Source organism: Alosa pseudoharengus, unplaced genomic scaffold (genome assembly GCF_046254945.1).
Source record: "Alosa pseudoharengus isolate Yale_2024_CS ecotype anadromous, Long Island Sound unplaced genomic scaffold, YU_APseudo_1.1 YU_APseudo_1.1_scf_23, whole genome shotgun sequence".
Classification (NCBI taxonomy): Eukaryota; Metazoa; Chordata; class Actinopteri; order Clupeiformes; family Clupeidae; genus Alosa; species Alosa pseudoharengus.
Genome location: NW_027468685.1, coordinates 12697876 through 12717601, shown reverse-complemented (window position 1 = coordinate 12717601; position 19726 = coordinate 12697876). Strand labels below are relative to the sequence as shown.

The 19726-nt window shown below is 40.2% G+C and overlaps 1 protein-coding gene across 1 annotated transcript; it reads right to left on the bottom strand.

Moving 5' to 3' along the window:
• Nucleotides 1-253: 253 nt before the first annotated feature.
• LOC143140748 (C-type mannose receptor 2-like) lies at nt 254-19196 on the bottom strand. Its single transcript, XM_076301831.1, has 9 exons — nt 19076-19196; nt 17471-17562; nt 17126-17260; nt 16844-16955; nt 7190-7272; nt 6935-7069; nt 5160-5271; nt 754-933; nt 254-489 (listed from the first exon to the last, which is right to left on the bottom strand). The coding sequence occupies exons 1-9, from the start codon at nt 19194-19196 to the stop codon at nt 254-256; spliced, it is 1206 nt and encodes a 401-aa protein (XP_076157946.1).
• Nucleotides 19197-19726: the final 530 nt, after the last annotated feature.

The window sequence follows — 19726 nt, the reverse complement described above, 5'->3', positions numbered from 1 at the left end:
TTGAATTTAGTATTGGCCATCCCCAAAATGCACCAGAATACAGAAAATCACATCAAACAAATTAAAACATTTCTGAGGGAGGACCCCCAAACCCCCCTTCCACATATGCGACAATTAGTGGGGGGCCCTTAATACATCTGGGCCCAGGGGCCCGAAAGTTCATAATCCGTCCATGCTCACCGCTAGGTGGAGGCCAAAGCAAAAGGATCCAAAAAGAGTCCTTGCAGGGGTACTAAAAAGCTTACAGAAGCCTTCAGTAGAGACCAGCTGTCACCTGGGCCTGGCTACGGGAGGAGTGCTTGCCTGAAGAGGGTCTCGATGCAGTGGCCACGGCGGAGAAAGACTTAACGCGACCGGGAGAGCGGCCTGAGGAAGCAGCCTTGGAAGATGAGGTGGTGACGCCGGCCTGGGCACTGACTTCACAGCCAGAATACCTGGAGCCCCTGCCCCCGCCGGGTGGCTTTAGGCTAGAGTTGGCGGTGGCCCTGGCTGCGGAGCAGAGCAGAAGTGGAGCGGCAAGGAGGTGGAGCCGTTTGAGGCACGATGGTTGGGCAGTCTCGGTGGAAGGGCCCTCTGAAAAACTAAACTGTAAGCCTTTGGGTGCGTGTGGGAGGCACCATGCTGTGCGGGCGCCTGTTCGAGTTGGCCTGTTCGCTGGCGCTCTTTAGAAAAATAAGGGGAAAAAAAAGTTTGTTCTGTGAAATCCGAGCAGCGGAGGACAGCTCTGCGACAAGGCAGCAGGAGGAGGGATGCCAACGTCGGTAGCTGTAGCCTGATTGCGCAGCGTGGTCCGGCTGCGATGGAGCTGGAGTCTGCTGCCCCAACTGGCAAGACGACGGAGCGGAGCGTCGGAGGTGTGGTGCCGGTTACGGTGCTCAGTGCCGGGGGGTCTGTGGCAGTGGAGGCTAGGCCCTGCCAGGTGTTGGAACATTTCTGTGGTGCGCACACTGCGAAAGTGCGACCTGAGGGGGTTCGTTGGGGACGAGCGGCGACGGCCAGGTGACTGCCAGCACGCCCGCATTGGGCCGCTGGTGGTTGTGGTTCCTCGGGGTGAGTAGGGCTCTTGTGGTGTGTGCACCCCATCTGCTGTGTGGCAGTGCCAGAGACTTTCCTGGACTGAATGTGGGAACGCCCGTGCCGAGGACGGCAATTGCTTGTTGGGGGAACTGTGTAGCGTGCTGGACTGTGCTTGAAATTCCCACAATGTTTTGCGCTGGGGATTCTGGGAGAACTTTGGGGTTGTTAATATGTGTTCTTGTGCCTTTATGGTGCGGCGTCCAACCCTATGTGTGTAAGGTGCGAGTGTTCTTGACTTCCCTAGCGTGTGCTATGTTCTGTGCCTATGTCCCTGCTCCAGACCTTTAATAAAGCTTTTCTCATCGATTTGTCTCATCAATCGTTACACTATTAAATCTGCTTAGCACCATTAGCATGCTGCACATATTTGTTAAAGCTCTTGCATTCAAGTTGAATGATCATCTCAATACCAATGTTTCCCAAAAGGGCATGTCCCAAGGAGAACAATATTACCTTAAACACACATGAGGAAACTGAACAGTCCAATCAGTAGACTATGATAAGCTAGCCAACTATGCTACTTTGTTTACAATATTTCCAGGCTTCAACCAGACAGCTGAATGTGGTAGAGTTATAATAGAAATAGTAGAGCTATAGGCTAATCTGCATAAAGTGTGCGGTCATAAATATCAGATATTCAGTATTCTCTCTTTTTATATCAGGATATAAAATAATACAGATATATTATATTGTAGTCTAGCCACCGCCCCCCCCTTCCAAAAAAAGAGGTTTGTATCAAACCGTGGTTCAAAAATCACGATACGAATCGAATTGTTAAGTTGGTGTATTGTTACAGCCCTACTGTATATCGCTACAGCCCTATCCTCCAAAAATCTAAATTGGACCAAAAAACTAAATCAGCTTAATGAGAGTAAAAACGTGACCAAACCAAGTTTAAATAGTGATTTTGAATCTTGAAAATGTCAGATATGGACTCAACACCTCCAGTAACCCCTAAAAACATACTAACATTGTCCATTTTGGCCAAGCAGCTCTTATAATATCATCAATATAGGCGGTTATGCTAATTTATGCTAATTAGTTCAATTACACAAATTACCCAACATGTGCAAATTAGCATCCGGCAGTTTCTACATGCTGGGAACCCATACTATATATTTCCATCATAAAACTTTGGTGTACTCAACATTTCCGGCTGTCCACCAGACTATTAATAAATCATGTATCACCAGACAGAAATCGTTTTGACATTGTGTGCGCAATGCATTGCGGGCAACGTAGTGTCCGGCTGAGAATAGTTGAATAGCATACTGGCTTCTGCACAACGTTACCCGTGATGAATTGCAGCAGAGCGGGGTAGGCATAGCAACGCCGCGTAGCAGGCAACGACGAGAGCGCGGAGGGCTGGATTTCGAGAGAGCTTAGTTTCCGGAAGTAAATTTCCCATTCATTTCTCCCATTGACGTTTTGGAAAAATCCGTATCTAAAGAGTTTTAGAGCATGTCTTAGGCTAATCAGCTACGGCGTAACTCATTAGCATACAACAAATCATTTCGAGTGAAAAAACGAAGAGAAAGTCCAAAAAAAGAACTAGTAGACTACCACAAAGTTGCTAAACGTATGTTATTTCAGGTTTGTTTGCAACAATATAAGTTTAACCAAAGTCCTTAGCTGCTAGCTAGCTAGCAAACATTCCTATTCACTTTCCGTTTACTGTGCTAACTTTAGCTAGCTAGCTAGCTAGCTCGCTCGGTTAACGGGGCAAAATGAAATTATTAATTCCGTGTCCGAAAGAGTGTTTCATTGGCATCACACACAAACAATGACTGTAAAATAGTATACAAAATTATATTTATATGTTATTATTGCTTATTCAGAGAATCTTTGATCACAGTCCCGCCCACAGGAGTTTCCGGAAGTAAGAATTCAATGCAATTTCTCCATTGACAATTCATAAAAACTTAACTGCACATGGTAGACTCAAAACCAGCTACGGCTGTACTAAGCGATTGTGTATGCTCATATAGACGCCAAAAGTTCACGGGGCACTAACCTCGTTTTGAGATAAATGTCTTTTATTCGCGATGTCTTGGATAAGTACTTCATTACCCACAATCCTGAACAATCCCACAGTGATGCCTCTGATTGGTGGAAAGGCCGTTCAGTCATATAGTCCGTGAGCCAGGGCCTCAAAATATGGAAACCGTTACCGAAAAAGTGGCAAAGGCTACCATAGCTTTTCTGAAAGCCTGGAATCTCAGCTTTTCAATGATGTATGATGGCCATCTGACAAGAGTAGCTGTTTTGAGTTATCACACATAATGTAAACTAAGGTTGAGAAAATAATGCGTATAAATCAAGCAGTACACTGACATAGCTGAAAATCTATATTGGACATATTGGAATATTTTATTTTGTTATGTTTGGTATCATTTTAAAGGGGACACTGAGCTTTCATTTAAATCCTTTTGTGAACATTTTGGATAAGTACAGCCAACCCTGGAGATCTTCAAACTTTTAATCACACACATTTTCCTGCCATTTCCACCGAAGTCATCTTTTGTCTTTGTGCGAAAAGGTCATAAAATGTCATTGACCATGCCTAAAGGTCATGACCTTGACCTTTTAGAGTAATGGCAATGTCATAATTGGGTTTACCACACCTTAAAACCTAGGAATCAGTCTCAATTGTTATTTGTTATACCGTTTTTGGATTTTCAGCTATGTCAGTGTTCTGCTTAATTTATATGCATTATTTTCTCAAAAGCCATGTCTGATATAAAACTGAAAATCACCCCCTCCAAATCAGATATGGGTAAATGATACATTTTCTGAATCCTTAGGGTCATGCCAGTATTTCAGTGTTTGGATTTTGTTTCTCTGATGCTTACTGGTGCCACAGGATTTAAAGACAAACGATGACTTAGGCGGAAATGGCAGGAAACACATTATTTTCTCAACCTTACTTTACATTATACACATTATTTTCTCAACCTTAGTTTACATTATGTGTGATAACTCAAAACAGCTACTCTTGTCAGATGGCCATCATACATCATTGAAAAGCTGAGATTCCAGGCTTTCAGAAAAGGTATGGTAGCCTTTGCCACTTTTTCGGTAACGACCAACCCCTCTGGCTCACGGACTAATAGTTTGAAACGTTATCAGCGAAAATTGACAAAGATGGCGGAGTCTTTTACTGATAAAAACTTTCTAGACGAACATTGGTACTTGTATCAACAAGGATTGTGGTTTCACACGAACTTAGTCAGGGCCAAGAGCATCACAGTCCCGCCCCGCCTCCGAGAGAGCTTAGTTTCCGGAAGTAATATATTACTGTAATCCATAGAAAAGTTTGTTTATTTGCAAAATATGACTTTAGAAGTGTGACTATTGTGCCATGTGACTATTTGGTAGTCACATGGCAGAATCTAGTCACATTTCTACATTTTCCATTTACTGATGAGGTACAATAAAGATGGATGCACAACAAAGAAACACCTGCAATGGAAACATTGTTTTTAAACTGACAAAAATGTATGTCTAAAATAACTAATTGACCAGCTGGCATGAATCAGACAATGGCATACTCAATCACGTGCAGCCATGTGAGAGTAGTAGGAAGTGGGAGAACTGATGTTTTCAGCCCAAAGTTCAAAAGTTTATCCTTAATGAAATTATTTGCATTAGTTTTTCAAAGTAACTGACAAGATGTGACAGAGAATCTGTATATGATACAATCTTTATTTACATAGTACTTTACAAAAAATCAAGTTACAAAGTATGTATACTCAGTTCTACACATGTGAGGGCTACAGCAAGAGTGATGGGCTAATCAATCTTTCAAAGTTGTGCTCAGACACAGTACATGGATGTGCGTGTTGGGTGCACAAAGAAAAGTCCATGCATCAATGAGAAAGACCCCAACTGCCATGGGAAAGTGAAAATACTATAATGAAGTAAGTACTCTTGCACAGATGGATGGAAGAACCAGTGAACAGATACGGTCATTCCAACACAGAGATTCTTCAAATATGGGATGACAAATGGGTTATTTTTACTACAAAGTACTGAAATACTGGGCTGATATGAAAAATCTTAAATAACTTCATGCAATTTACCTTTTGCATTCATCTGAAGACAGGACTCTGGTGTCATCCAGTTATTGGGTTTACCTGTACCCCAGAGGGTGAATGCAAATCTGGACCCATCACTCCAAAACCAGATTCCATCCTGCACAGATTAAAATACATCACAGGTCAGAGAGCAGTGAATAAATCTTGATGACTTATCTTTATTTCATCAACCAAGATGATCTTTATATGGTTCTGGGTAGACATTGCCACCACTGGCCTCCTTACACCAAACAACTTTGACAGGATTTGGGAAAGATTCTTGAAAGATTGTAGTCTTTTGAGTATAGTTTGAATGGGGAACATTAATTACCGGTAAAATACTTCAATCTTTCAAGAAACTTTCCCAAATCTTGTCAAAATTGTTTGGGGTAAGGAGGCCATTAGATGTATTCTCCAACTGCGGTGTTAATTTAAATTTATGAATCTTGTCCACATAGGACACCTAGGCTGCACCTCATATCTTTATTTGCATGAATCCTCGCACCCATCCTCTAGGACAGTGGTTCCAAAATGTTTTCCTTGAAGGCCGCCTTGCCTGTGTCTAAAACAAGCCAGGGCCCCTACCCGAACTCCTACCCACATACACACAAAGAATGAAGTGATTAATTACAAACTTATAAGTTCAGAGGTAATAAATAGCTACATGAATTTAAATGTGAAACAAAAATATGTTTTAATTTGGATTATACAGAATTTTGATTATCCAATTGGGTTGTGTTATTGGGATTTTATACATTTAATGCGCAGCAATATAATTTCGGTATAGTATATATATTCTTTTGATCCCGTGACGGAAATTTGGTCTCTGCATTTATCCCAATAGTGAAACACACACAGCACACAGTGAACAGTGAGGTGAAGCACACACTAACCCGGAGCAGTGAGCTGCCTGCTACAGCGGCACTCGGGGAGCAGTGAGGGTTAGGTGTCTTGCTCAAGGGCACATCAGCGGTGGATGTGGGTATGGGAGAGCAGTGTTCAACCACTTCCCCCGCCCAGATTTTTCCTACTGGTCAGGGATCGAACAGGCAACCCTTCTGTTACAAGCCCGTAGCCCTTACCACTAGGCCACAGCAGCCCCTGGTAACCTTACAACCTCAGCCCAGGCAACATTGTACGGACCCCCTGCAATCTCTGGCGACCCCCAGGTTGGGAACCACTGCTCTAGGACATAAGGGAGAAGAGGAATAAGAAGCACCCCTATAGGGAGAACACTTGAACGCCGATCACATGATTTGACCATTTGCACAAATCAATTGTCAGCATTATAAAATGCTTAACTTAAACGATAGCCTACTACAGATGCTACCAAAGACAGATGCTACAAAAGACAGGAAGGCTAGTAAAGGTCATGTCAATCTCCATGCAGAATTCAATGCTTGCAGGCTAGTAGTGAAAGTCTGAGTCTTTCCGAGTAAAGAAACATAAGATAAATAAGGTCCGATCAGTAGGCTAAAGAACCCTGGAGGTGTTTTTGCCAGATTTGTGTGTCTGCTATATCCTGAAAATGTGCGTTCATTTTAAGTCCTATAAAATAATTGCCATTTGAGGTCCTGAAAGGCAACAACGTTAGGAGAGTCTTTAATTTGCTTTTTTTTTTTTTAAATGGTGTGAAGATAAACTAAGGCTATATATATATATATATATATATATATATATATATATATATATATATATATATATGGCACAGACTGTTGCCTACATAGTCATATACTCAGAGCCAGAAAGGCAATGTCTCTGAGATTTGAAATAAGTCTGACCTGCTGGGCATCCGAACCCCCAATCCAAGCGAGAGGTGAACCTTCAGCGTTCGCCAATATTAGTTCTTGAAGGAAGTAATGTTCTGTAACACTGTGCACAGATGCCAGATGACCTCCCAGCACTAAACAGGAGCTCTGGGGGGGGGGGGGGGGGTCATAGAAAGGTCAGGTCATAGAAAACATTGAAGAAAAACTTAAAGTTTCAGTATATCCATCTATTTGTTAACAAGTTAAATACATTTATTGTGAACCAACCTCTGCCTCAGCCCAAGTCATTGCAGTGCTGATAAATTTGAAACAGCGTTGTTCGTATTCTTCCCAATCCTCAGGACACATTTCTGAATAAATTAGATACAAATAAAATGTAAAAAAAAATAACAGCTGGATTACATTAGTAATTTTCTGAGAAAACTGACACTGCAACTTAACTTTAGACAGTAGCATATACACACACTAGGGCTGTCAATCGATTAAAAAAAATATTACATACTCTGATTAATTAATCTAAATTAATCGCATATATAATTTTTGCTGTGAAAGTATTTTAAATATTTAAATTCAAATGAATCATTGAATAATCAGCATTAGTGACATTAAAGTTCAAAGACTTTTATTATTATTTTTACTGTTCAAATAATTGCCATAATAATCTATGATATGACCCAATATGCTGAGGAAATAAATTCAAAAGTGCTTAGAGAAGAAGTTTTTTTTCACATACAAGGCATTTCAGGCCACAGATATAACCTAGGGGAGACAATGAAAATAAATTAACACTCCCCTCAATGTCAACACTTATTTCTTTGCATTGATGTGGGACTACAGAGTTGATGAACTCCGGTGATATGCAAATCCTTGCTGCAGACATTGCAGAGGACTTGATTTTCAACACTTTATTTTTTATCAACACCATCAGGCTGTTTTGTAAAAGTAAATGTTCCAATCAATGATCCAGGCAGCACGTGTTCTTCTCTCTCTCTTTATTTATTTTTTTTTAAGTATATTTTTTTGGGGGTTTTATGTCTTTAATCAGATAGGATAGTGGAGATTGACAGGAAGTGAGTGGGAGAGCGAGAGTCGGGGTGGGATCCGGAAAGGACCACGGGGCGGGAATCGAACCCGGGTCGCCAGCATACGGTGCAGGTGCCCCAGCCAGTCACGCCACTGCTGGGGCCACGTTTTCTTCTCTTCATTTTACAGTCTAATTTTTACTGACTAGGCTTGGGGTCAAAGGTCATACGGAATCGATTAATCTGCACTAATTTTTTTTAATCAGTTATTTTTCTCATATTAATTAATCAACACACAGCTCTGGAATGACACACACACACACACACAATGATGTTTTTCACCTAGAGCTGGTGTTGGTAACATCATAGTTTGTTTACCCTGAATGGCTGGAGAGTCCATCCATCCGTCAGACTGGACAATGAGCTCTGGAATTAGACACAGTTCAGGTTAAAACCAGAGGCGGACAGAGTACACAGCTTCATTACTTGAGTAAAAGTACAGATACACTTTGCTAAATTTTACTCAAGTACAAGTAAAACAGTCAGATGTCTACTTAAGTAAAAGTACTGAAGTACTTGTTTTTAAAAGTACTTGATTATTAAGAGTACAAGAGTAAATATTGCATTACTGCCACAGTGCTAACATTTATGTACAGAAACGTCCTACATGGAGTTATGAAAAATGTTAATGTTAATACCTTGGAGAATGTAAAAGGAATTGAAAGTAAAATCAGGTCATTCATCTTTTTACCATGTTGCCAGGAAAGGGCAGTATTTCTAATACATGTATTTAAAATACGTATTTCAAATACAAAATACTATTTTGTAATTGAAACACTTGAAGCGAAAACTATCATTAACTTGAAATAGGTGGGGCCACGGGTTGCCACAATTCCCAGGATGGACCTGCTGCGTCTTCATCCATTGTTTCGTCCATGGCTTTGTCTCTTATCTAAATCTGACCATGGAGTTGACTTTGGCGGAAAATCAGCGGCGCCTGCACAATCCAATGACGTTTGAGAGGGAAACAACAAATTGAGGGTTTCCGAGATTTTTCTTTTTTTTGAAGTAGTAACGGGTACTCACGGTTATGGATAGAAATGTAGTGGAGTAAAGAGTACAATATTTGCCTCTCAAATGTACTTGAGTAAAGTCATGAGTACTCCCCAAACATGATACTCGAGTAAAGTACAGATCCCTCAAAACTGTACTAAAGTACATGTACTCCGTTACGGTCCGGCTCTGGTTAAAACACACGTCATTAGAATGAGTCAATAAGGTAGAGCAGCGGTTCTTAAACTTATACAATTAAAATAGACTTTATAAATATGTCGATATATATATATATATATATATATATATATATATATATATATACACATACATACATACACACACACATACACAGGGTGCGATTTGTAGGGGGGGGGGGATGGTGAGGATTTCCCCCCCTCTGGTTTTCCCCTTACCTCTGCTAAATTATTTTTATCGTCGGGGGGGACAACATTTATCCCCCGCCCCTCATATTGATTAATGCTACTTCATACAAGTAAAGCGCTGCAACGTGAGAACAGTCTAGTAGGCTAGCCTACATAATAATCTGACATCAGAAACGCACCATCACTGTCAGCACTGATGCTGCTGACACAGTGGCTGCGTGATAACTTAATTTGGCCTTGATCGTGCAGGACATTTCAGAATGTCGAGTGTGTAGGCTAATCCATCATAAATGGCTAGGTTCAATGGAAAAGTTAGCTGGACAAATAAAAGAAAACGAGAAGGATTCAGTGAAGCATAATAATGTTTTAGAACCTTCAAAATTAGAAAACTGATGCAACTGAGATGGAGGACAACTGCACGTAGAGTAGAACGTAGGCCTATTGTCCGAAGGAACTTACATTAAATGAGGAGATATTTGCTGAATGTCACAAAAAGTGTTACAGAAATTGCTTGGCATCGCTTATTCAATGGCTCTCTACCGAAACACCTGTAGTTTGCGGAGGACGAACGAGAAAGCACTCGTTTGATAAATCAGCCAGTAGTAGACAAATAACTTTTAGAAATAATCTGTAGGCCTACTGCAAAAACGAATGTTGGTGGGTATTTAAACTATCTAGCGGGTGTTTTAACAGCTGCAAGAAATAGAAGCTTCATGGTCTTTATGTTCTGGTTCGTAAATTATTTTAATAAAACTTCAAGTTGCCCTATAACTTTACTCTCCAAACTCTTTACTGCACTGTAGACAATTAACTAACAGTATGATAGGCTATTCATTTTCTGTAGGCTACAATAAACACATTTATTTTTTCAACTTTTGCAATATTACGCACTTGGCTACTGAACGCAAATCAGCAGGATGCACGTAGCCTACGCAGCGTGTAGCGCAATGTGTAGGCTATTTGGTTACCAACTAACACTGTTAGCCAATTCACTAACTTAAAGACTTCAGTGCCATCATATACAACGTTTTTTTACACAACAAATACAGAAAGGATGGAGGCAGCAAAAGTAGAGAAGTCATTTCAGATGGGGCAAGAACAAGGTGAATTTGTATGCTTGTCAAAACGTAGTCCTACCCTGCATTAGAGGAGCTGATCATCATACCAAGCACACTCGCTGTTTAAAGTCATACACCACGGTAAACTAAAACTAAAATGTTACAAAGGTGGCAAAAATAATATAGGGTATTATTAGCCATGACATTACTAGGCTATGAATCGTTCTTTCATTTTTAATTTTTTTTTTTGGGGGGGGGGGGGGGGGTTTACAAACTTATTCAAAATCATCCCCCCCTCTGGTTTTTACACAAATAGCACCCTGCACATACACATATACATATACACATATATGTATATATATATACACATATACATATCCCATGATGTTACCAACACCAGATCTAGGTGAAAAACATCATAGTTTGTTTACCCTGAATGGCTGGAGAGTCCATCCATCCGTCAGACTGGACAATGAGCTCTGGAATTGAAGTTCAGGTTAAAACCAGAGGCAGACAGAGTACAAAGCTTCATTACTTGAGTAAAAGTACAGATACGCTTTGCTAAATTTTACTCAAGTACAAGAAAAACAGTCAGATGTCTACTTAAGTAAAAGTACTGAAGTACTGGTTTTTAAAAGTACTTGAGTATCAAGAGTACAAGAGTAAATATTGCATTACTGCCACAGTGCTTACATTTATGTACAGAAACGTCCTACATGAGTTATGAAAAATGTTAATGTTAATACCTTGGAGAATGTAAAAGGAATTGAAAGTAAAATCAGGTCATTTTCATCTTTTTACCATGTTGCCAGGAATTGGCAGTATTTCTAATACATGTATTTAAAATACGTATTTTAAATACAAAATACTATTTTGTAATTGAAACACTTGAAGCGAAAACTATCATTAACTTGAAATAGGTGGAGGCACGGGTTGCCACAATTCCTGGGATGGACCTGCTGCGTCTTCATAGTTTCGTCCATGGCTTCGTCTCTTATCTAAATCTGACCATGGAGTTGACTTTGGCGGAAAATCAGTGGCGCCTGCACAATCCAATCACATTTGAGAGGGAAACAACAAATTGAGGGTTTCCGAGATTTTTCTTTTTTTTAGAAGTAGTAACGGGTACTCACGGTTATGGATAGAAATGTAGTGGAGTAAAGAGTACAATATTTGCCTCTCAAATGTACTTGAGTAAAGTCATGAGTACTCCCCAAACATGATACTCGAGTAAAGTACAGATCCCTCAAAACTGTACTCAAGTACATGTACTCCGTTACGGTCCGGCTCTGGTTAAAACACACGTCATTAGAATGAATCAATAAGGTAGAGCAGCGGTTCTTAAACTTATACAATTAAAATAGACTTTATAAATATGTCGAGCACGAAAAGAGTCTTCGGTCTCACCAAATGGTAGTAATACACTTCATCAATGTTATGACTAAAGGGGGGGGGGGGGGGGGGGGGTCCCTTTTCTTTCTTGTAAAGGTTCCCTGGCCATCAAAGGTTTGTGAACTGGTGTAGAGGGTGGTCAACTGATGAAAGGTTTAGGCAGCAGAGTGAAGGAAATAAATACATAAATCTTACCATGAACGGAGAGAGCATCAGTGCTGTTATCAGGCTGTAGGCCTACAATGATCTCTGGAATTGCATAGCCTATGCAACAAGATATATAATAGAGTGATAGAGATGAGAAAATGCTATTCCTGATGATTAGCCCTCATTTACAAATGCGGACATGATTTGTGGAGATGTTTTTACCTGAAGCAGAACTCATGACACACACGGAGAGGATTAAAATGAAGATCACAGACGTCATGGTGCCGACCACCTTGGAAACGGAATCAATTATCTTATTGTTTGAAGCGGGTTACCTGCTGGAGTATGAAAACATTATTTAGACAGTGGTGGTGGGTGGGCAATCTAAATACAAACTGGTTGTGAATAAACTGATACTGAATAAGCTGACTGAGAAGTATTATAGTCACATTTGCTTCAAATGTTATACCCAAATGCATGACAAAACAGATTAACTTACAATCAAGAGACTCTTTGCAGCAGCAAACAAGCACTACAACACCATACATACAAACAATGACTGACAAACAGAAAGAGACATGAGGGTTTAAATACACAGGAGTTAACTGGGAAACAGGACACAGGTGAAAACAATGAACCAATAATCAGGTAAGAGAACTAGACACAGGAGAGGGGCGGAGACAGGGATAAGGAACAGAAGCACATGGCAAAGATAAACAAAAGAACTCATGCAGGACCCAGAAGGCAACAGGAAGTAATATGAGGAGCAGACATGATGGAATAGACCTCTGAAGTTCGCCTACAAAAAAAAAACCAAAACGGCCATCTTTGCCCATATAAGGAGATCCAGATGTTAATTGAAGCTACCTATGGCAAGTTGCACTAGAAGTTAGCTCTGAGGTAGCAAAAATCTAAGTTTGCTGTCTGAAAACGAGGTGGGAAACTGGGGGAAGAGTTGCCCAGTTGGGGGCTCGTCGTCACTTTTGTCGTCACTTTGGCGTCTTACACCATATTTTAAAGCAAATACAGTTTATTTCGTGAGCATATTTTTTAACCTTGTGGCATCCATGTTTTTTACACATTCCGACTGCAAAGCACATTCACTCGCAATGGGAAAAACAGCATAATCACGGGGAAGGTCCCTAATATTCACAGGTGGCCTGAACGCACCATCTTCCCCCAGTTTCCCACCTCTTTATTCCTACATGAGGTGATGTGAATGATTATGTTTTCATTGGGAAAAATGCGCATACGCACCGTTATTTCTCATATCTGCCTCCTTTATTCCTCCATCCTCCTATCGTTCTTTCCTCGTTTCCATCACAAAATTAATTAGAAAGAGGGGTTAGGGGGAGCACTGTGGCGCAACACGCTACAGCGCCCGTACCATGAACGGGTCCGAGCAACCATGGGGACCCAGGTTCAAGTCCGACCTGCGGTCATATCCCACCCCACCCCATCTCTCTCTCTCTCTCCCGCTCACTACCTGTCTGTCTTCACTGTCCTGTCCAAATAAAGACAAAAAGCCCAAAAATATACTAGAAAAAAGAAAGAGGGGTTAGGACAGGATGGACAAATAGAGAAATGATCTGCCCCCATATGATGCTCTTGTGTCTCCTTGCGTATCGGACCTTTCTCCTCTCTCCTTTGTCCTCGTTCTCACCTCCTCTGTTTGCAATTAGACAAATAAGACATCCTTGATGATGTTGAGCCAAAGTCCTTTTAGGCAAGTCCCTCCACTCGGCGGCCATATTGCAACGCTTTTTGGGCACTTATTGGGCATTTATTTTGGCAGAAATGCGCATGTGCAAGGCTTCACAACACCAACCTTGCTCCAGCAGCGAGATCACAACACATGATTGGCACGATGTCTTCACAACACACCACATGATTGGTACAATGTATTCACATGTCGACTTTTTGTTTGCGGAAGGGGTGGGATATGTGTAGACAACTGCCATATTGGCGTTGCAAACTTAACCCCATGCATTTCTATGGAGGATTTTTTGAGTGCTGTGTCTCCTCATTAGAAAGTCTCTGGTTGAGCTTTGAGCGATTTCCAGGGCACGAGCTGGAGGAGGACAGAGGACCGAGGAGAGCATGCAAATAGATGTTTGGGATCCACCCAGGAAACTGAAATAAAACAAGACCCCAACGTCATTAACTATTACTTACTTGTGACATATCTCAAAATGCAATTCTTTTGTGCAATTACAACAGTAGTCATACTATAATGTCTAATAAATAAACTAATAAAGGATGCAAGATGTTTTTCTTTTCAGGCTTGTTTTACAACCCGTCTGATACTGAAAAGGTATGGCACAACCCGAGTTCCAAGACGGTTGAAATGCTGTATAAAACCTAAACAGAATGAAATAATTAGCAAATCCGTTATGACCTATATTCATTTTAAGTTTCAGTTCAACATCGCAGACATACTTTAAAGGGAGGCACAGTGGAATAGATCCTCTAATGTGTTATTTTTGTCAACATTTCAATGTCAATTGCATTTGGGCCCTTACAGTATACAATGTTGAGGCACATGTCATCTCTGTAATTGGAAAACATCTCCCCAAAATTCAATCATAAAGTACTTCTAATTGGTGGGAGGCCTATAACAGCTCCTTATTGGGAACATTGGGGTATTCACTATATACAGTAAAAGATACTTTCAATGAGAAAGGATTGCTTTCTTTTCCTGATATCCAAGATGCAATCTGCCAGGTTCCTGCTTTTTCTTTTATTTACAGTTAAGATTGGCACTTTATGTGTTTTTAGTGGGGCCTGACTGCTTTGGACTTCCTGTGGAGTTCAACCAAGAATTTGATATTACATTACGTTTGGCTAATGCTTTTTAACCCAAAGCCAATTCCATAAAGGGGTAAAAAATCAAGGTATAGTGTAATAAGGACAAGTTAGTGCAGCAGTAAGTGTTACCAGTACTTCCATACAGTCAAGTGCTAGTTCTAGTGCTAGAATTAGCAAGTCTACTTGAAGGTAGTGCTAGAGGTGATACTCTCTGAAGAGCTGAGTTTACTGTGAGATGTGCAGATTTCAAAAATATGAATTAACCAGCTGACATGAATAAGGCAATGGCACACAAGTATCAATAACGTGCAGATGTGTGAGAGTAGAAATACTAACATAATAACTCTTGGCCAAGTCCATTTTGTCAAAGTACAGTAGCTCTCAGAGGAAAAAAGGCTCTCGGCCATGTCTGTTTTGTCAAAGTAGCTCTCGGAGGAAAGAGAACGGCTGGATGTAGGGCTTGCAGAACATTCTTTATCTCTATATTATGGAAGTGCAGTATCATCAGTGACATTTTTCTCTTCCTAGCTAATTTAGCAGTTTAATGCTGGTGGGATGAATGGATGCATGAAGTATTGTCTGAATAACTATCACACACAGAACACTGTATTTTAGTACATTTTATTTGAGTTGATTTGCACTTGATATGGGTAGGCCCTTTATATGGCTCTGGGCTTTCAAGGTGAATAGGCCTACCCAGAGCCATATAAAGGTAACTTCATATTTAAACATTAAAGTACAGTAAACTCATATTAATGTAAGTTATCAACTGGGAAAGTTTTATAGTGATATTTGCTAGTTACATTTTTTACCCTATTCACCTGTAGAGTTTCGCCTTATATTCAGGCATTATATAACCGGTCTGGCAACCTTTGCCCCATTTGCCTGGGATAGGTAAATAGATGTTTATTGGTCCTTTCGTAAATTCATCTTGTACCATACAGCTCGTCAGATAAACAGACAACAGACAATAACTGGACAACCACCAATCACGTAGCACCAACACAAAAGCAGACACCAAGCACAACCCCATCTCTACATTATAGAATAGTGCAGTATCATCTGTGACATTTTTTCTCTTTAGCAGTTTAATGCTGGTGGGATGAATGGTCTGCGAGCCTGGTTGGTTTAAGACAGGGGTGGCCAAACTTTTTGACTCAAGGGCCACACTGGAAAATGCAGTATATATATATGTATATATATATATATACTGCATTTTATTGCATACTGAATTAATCAATATTGCATACTGAAAATGCAGTATATATATGTATATATATATATATATATATATATATATATATATATAGATATATACATTTTGTAGAATTTAAATGATAATAATGACAGAGTAATTTTGTTGTAGAATATTAAAAACTGTTAATTTGATGCTGTTTAATTCATTTATAAATGGTGCACTGTCACTTTAAGACTCTTTTGCCAGCTCCACTCAAATATAGCCTATGGCTAGTGCTGTGACTATGGCTAATAGCAGCAGCCTATGATAACCTATTTAAATGCTGGCAGGCCGGATTAAAGTGTGTGGCTGGCCAGATCTATGATAAGAGATTATCCTGAATCTCATGTTCTCAGACAAGGTATGCTGTAGACTCACAGTCCTACAGATGTGAGGACTACAGTAATTTTGATGGGCTAATCAATCATTGGAAAATGCTTGATATGCTGTTTCTTGGCATTTATGTCACTTGTGTGATAAAACCCATACATTATATGGATGTGTGCAAAGACAAGTAACCTCTGCTCTTATGGGGCTTCAATGGCACAAAATCAACCTCTTGTATTCTGCTGGGCAATACCCATGCATCAATGACAAAGACCACAACTTCCATGGGAAATACAGTGAAAATATTATGGTGAAATAAGTCCTCTTGCACAGACGGATGGAGATGCATCTGAACAGACCGCGTCATTCCAATGCAGACCACCTTCAGAAATGGCATGAAATGATGAAACACCACATGATAAAGGTACTTTTTATATACTTAAATACTGGGTTGATATGAGCAACTTTAAATAACACTTGGTAGAATTTACCTCCATAGTTCATCTGAAGACAGTGCTCAGCACCGTTGTTGTTATTGGGTTCACCTGTTCTCCAGTAAGTGAATGCAAATCTGGACCCATCACTCCAAAACCAGATTCCTTCCTGCACAGATCAGGGAAAACCAGAGGTCAGACCACCTCTTTATCACCATCTGCTGGTGAAGCTAGTTTAGCTTAGAAAGGGAATCTGCATGACAGAGGAGGTCAATCAGCATGTGCTCAGCTCAGCCCAGTAAGGCAATGTCGCTGATTGAAGACAAAAATGACCCTGACCTGTTGGGCGTCTGAACCCCCAATCCAAGTGGTAGGTGAACCATGAGTAAGCGTCATTATCAGCCCTTGAATAAAGTGATATTCTGCAACACTGTGCACAGATGCAAGATTGCCTCCCAGCAGTAAACAGGAGCGCTGGGGAGAAAAGAAGAAACAAAAATAAGCAAAGTACATATTTCAGTAAATGGTACATATGCATAGGCCTATTTCAGTACATATTTCAGTAAATAGTACATATGTATATACCTATTTCAGAACATATTTGCTCACTTATTTTTGCAATATAACAAACTAAACAGTTTCGTTGTATTTATTTGATTTACTGTTTGTTTCTTGTGAACCAACCTCTGCCTCTGCCCATGTCTTCAAAGAGCTGATAAATTTGAAGCAGTGCTGATCGTACTGTTCCCAGCCCACTGGACAAGTTCCTGAGTAAACTTAGTTGAAAAAACAGAACAGCTGAAAAGGCTGGATTATGTTTTTAATCTTCTGTGAGAAAACTATGTGGCATTGGTATCATCAGCAACCATGATAAAGCCTTGTTTTTCAGATAAAACTGGAATTTACAACTTCTTACCTTCATAAACATTATATGACACACACACACACACACACACACACACACACACACACACACACACAAACAAACACACATAGGGATCTTACTGACAACAGCTCTACAGTAAATAGCAAAGTGAAACAAATCAATACGTTTTTTTTACTCTGAATGGCTGGAGATTCATCTGTCCTGTTCTCAGACTGGATAATGCGCTCTGGAATTAGACACAGTTCAGGTTAAAACGCATATCACTGGAATGAGTCAGTATAGAGCAGCAGTTCTCAAACTGAAATACAAATCAAATGCTTAATCAGTGTTATGTTTATAAGGGGGGCCCTTTGAGAACTGTTGTAGATAGTGTTGTCAACTGACAAAATCAGGCAGCAGGGTGCAGAACACACAGCACTGGAATGAATCAGTATAATAGAGTATTGTGATCATAGAATTTACTTCTTATTCTTTGGTCAGATTTTTTACAAAGCCTATATGCAACATGATATATAATAAAAACAGTGGTATATATGAGAAAATGCTTTATTATTCTTACAATGATGATAAGCCATCTTTTACAAATGCTGAAATGATTTGTGGAGATGTCTTTACCTGAAGCAGAACTCATGACACACACAGAGAGGAGTAAAATGGATGTCAAAGACGTCACGGTGCCAACCTCCTTGGGAAAGTAATCAGGTGTCTTAGTTTGGAGTGATTTGCCTGCTGGAGTATGAGAGCGTTATTTATACATGGCAATCTACTGTACATCATAAACTGCTCGAGAACTGATAACAATGGAATAAACTGACTGATAATTTATCATTAGTTATTACTTACACATGACTTAGTTATGACTTATTATCTCAAGATTGGAAGAAATTTTGCATAGTCATAATAAATAAAGATTCAAGATTCAATACTAACAGAAGTTGTTAGGAATTTGCTGCAAGTGTGCTCTACAGTACAACAGACAAGACGACATCAAACGAAGATAAGAAGCCAAAGACATAGACATATAGGCATCAGACATAGTACATTCATTCATGGCTCGTCCCTACATAGACAAGAGTCAAAAGTGACAGGTGACATTTTAGTGGAAGTTTACCTAAAGTTCAGGTTTTAAGTTCACTTCCTGAAGTGCAAATATAATAGGATGATGATGAAAATAAGTAAAATAAATATACTGTATAGGTAGTACTGTGGCATATAGCATGAATACAATTAAAAACATATTGCTTAAAAAAACACACTATCCAAGACCTACAGTATGTTGGCTTGATCTGCTTCCATGAGGTATTGGTGCAAGGATGGAGAGTTATTTAAAAATCTGATTACACTACAGTATGTGCTATTTAAAAAGCGGGAGGTCTTTGTGTTAATAGCCCTCGGCCTTCTACCTGATGGGAGGATCTTAAGGAGGTGGTTGGCAGGATGAGTTGCATCCAGCAGGATTTTCATGCCCTTGCGTTGCATGTGGGCCTTGTAGATTTCTGCTAAGGGGGTGAGTTTGCAACCCATGATCTTCTCAGCCGTGTGAACTATTCTGTCTAGCTGTAGCCTGTTCTGAACAGTGGCACTTCCATACCAGACAGTAATAGAGAAGGAGAGAATACTCTCAATAGTGGCGCGATAGAATTGCAGCATCCCCTTGCAGGCCACCCCAAATTTTCTCAGCTGCCGGAGAAAAAAGAGCCTCTGGTGGGCTTTGTTAATGATACAGCCCAGGTTGTCTCCCCATTTCATAGAGGATGAGACTATGGTCCCTAAGAACCTAAAGCTGCCCACCCGTTCCACCTCTACCCCATTGATGGTCAGGGGCTGGGACACTAGCCCCTTGCGGCGAAAATCCACTAAGATTTCTTTGGTCTTTAAAACATTTAACTCTAAATTGTGGTGGGAACACCATTCTACTAGTGTGAGGACCTAATTTCTGTAAGCCACGTCATCGTCCTTAGAGATAAGCCCTACCAATGTTGTGTCATCTGCAAATGTATACATCTTGACAGAGTCTGTATGTGATACACAGTCATTAATGTACAGTGAGTACA

What these genes read in the sequence shown, in the direction of transcription:
- LOC143140748 (XM_076301831.1), bottom strand. Translation starts at nt 19,196, where the DNA reads ATGGGTTGCAAACTCACCCCCTTAGCAGAAATCTACAAGGCCCACATG. An exon ending in CCTTAAGATCCTCCCATCAG is followed by an intron (nt 17,563 to 19,075) that starts GTAGAAGGCCGA and finishes TTTTCAACTAAG; the next exon opens with TTTACTCAGGAACTTGTCCA. An exon ending in GGGGTTCGGATGCCCAGCAG is followed by an intron (nt 5,272 to 6,934) that starts GTCAGACTTATT and finishes TAATCTGTGCAG; the next exon opens with GATGGAATCTGGTTTTGGAG.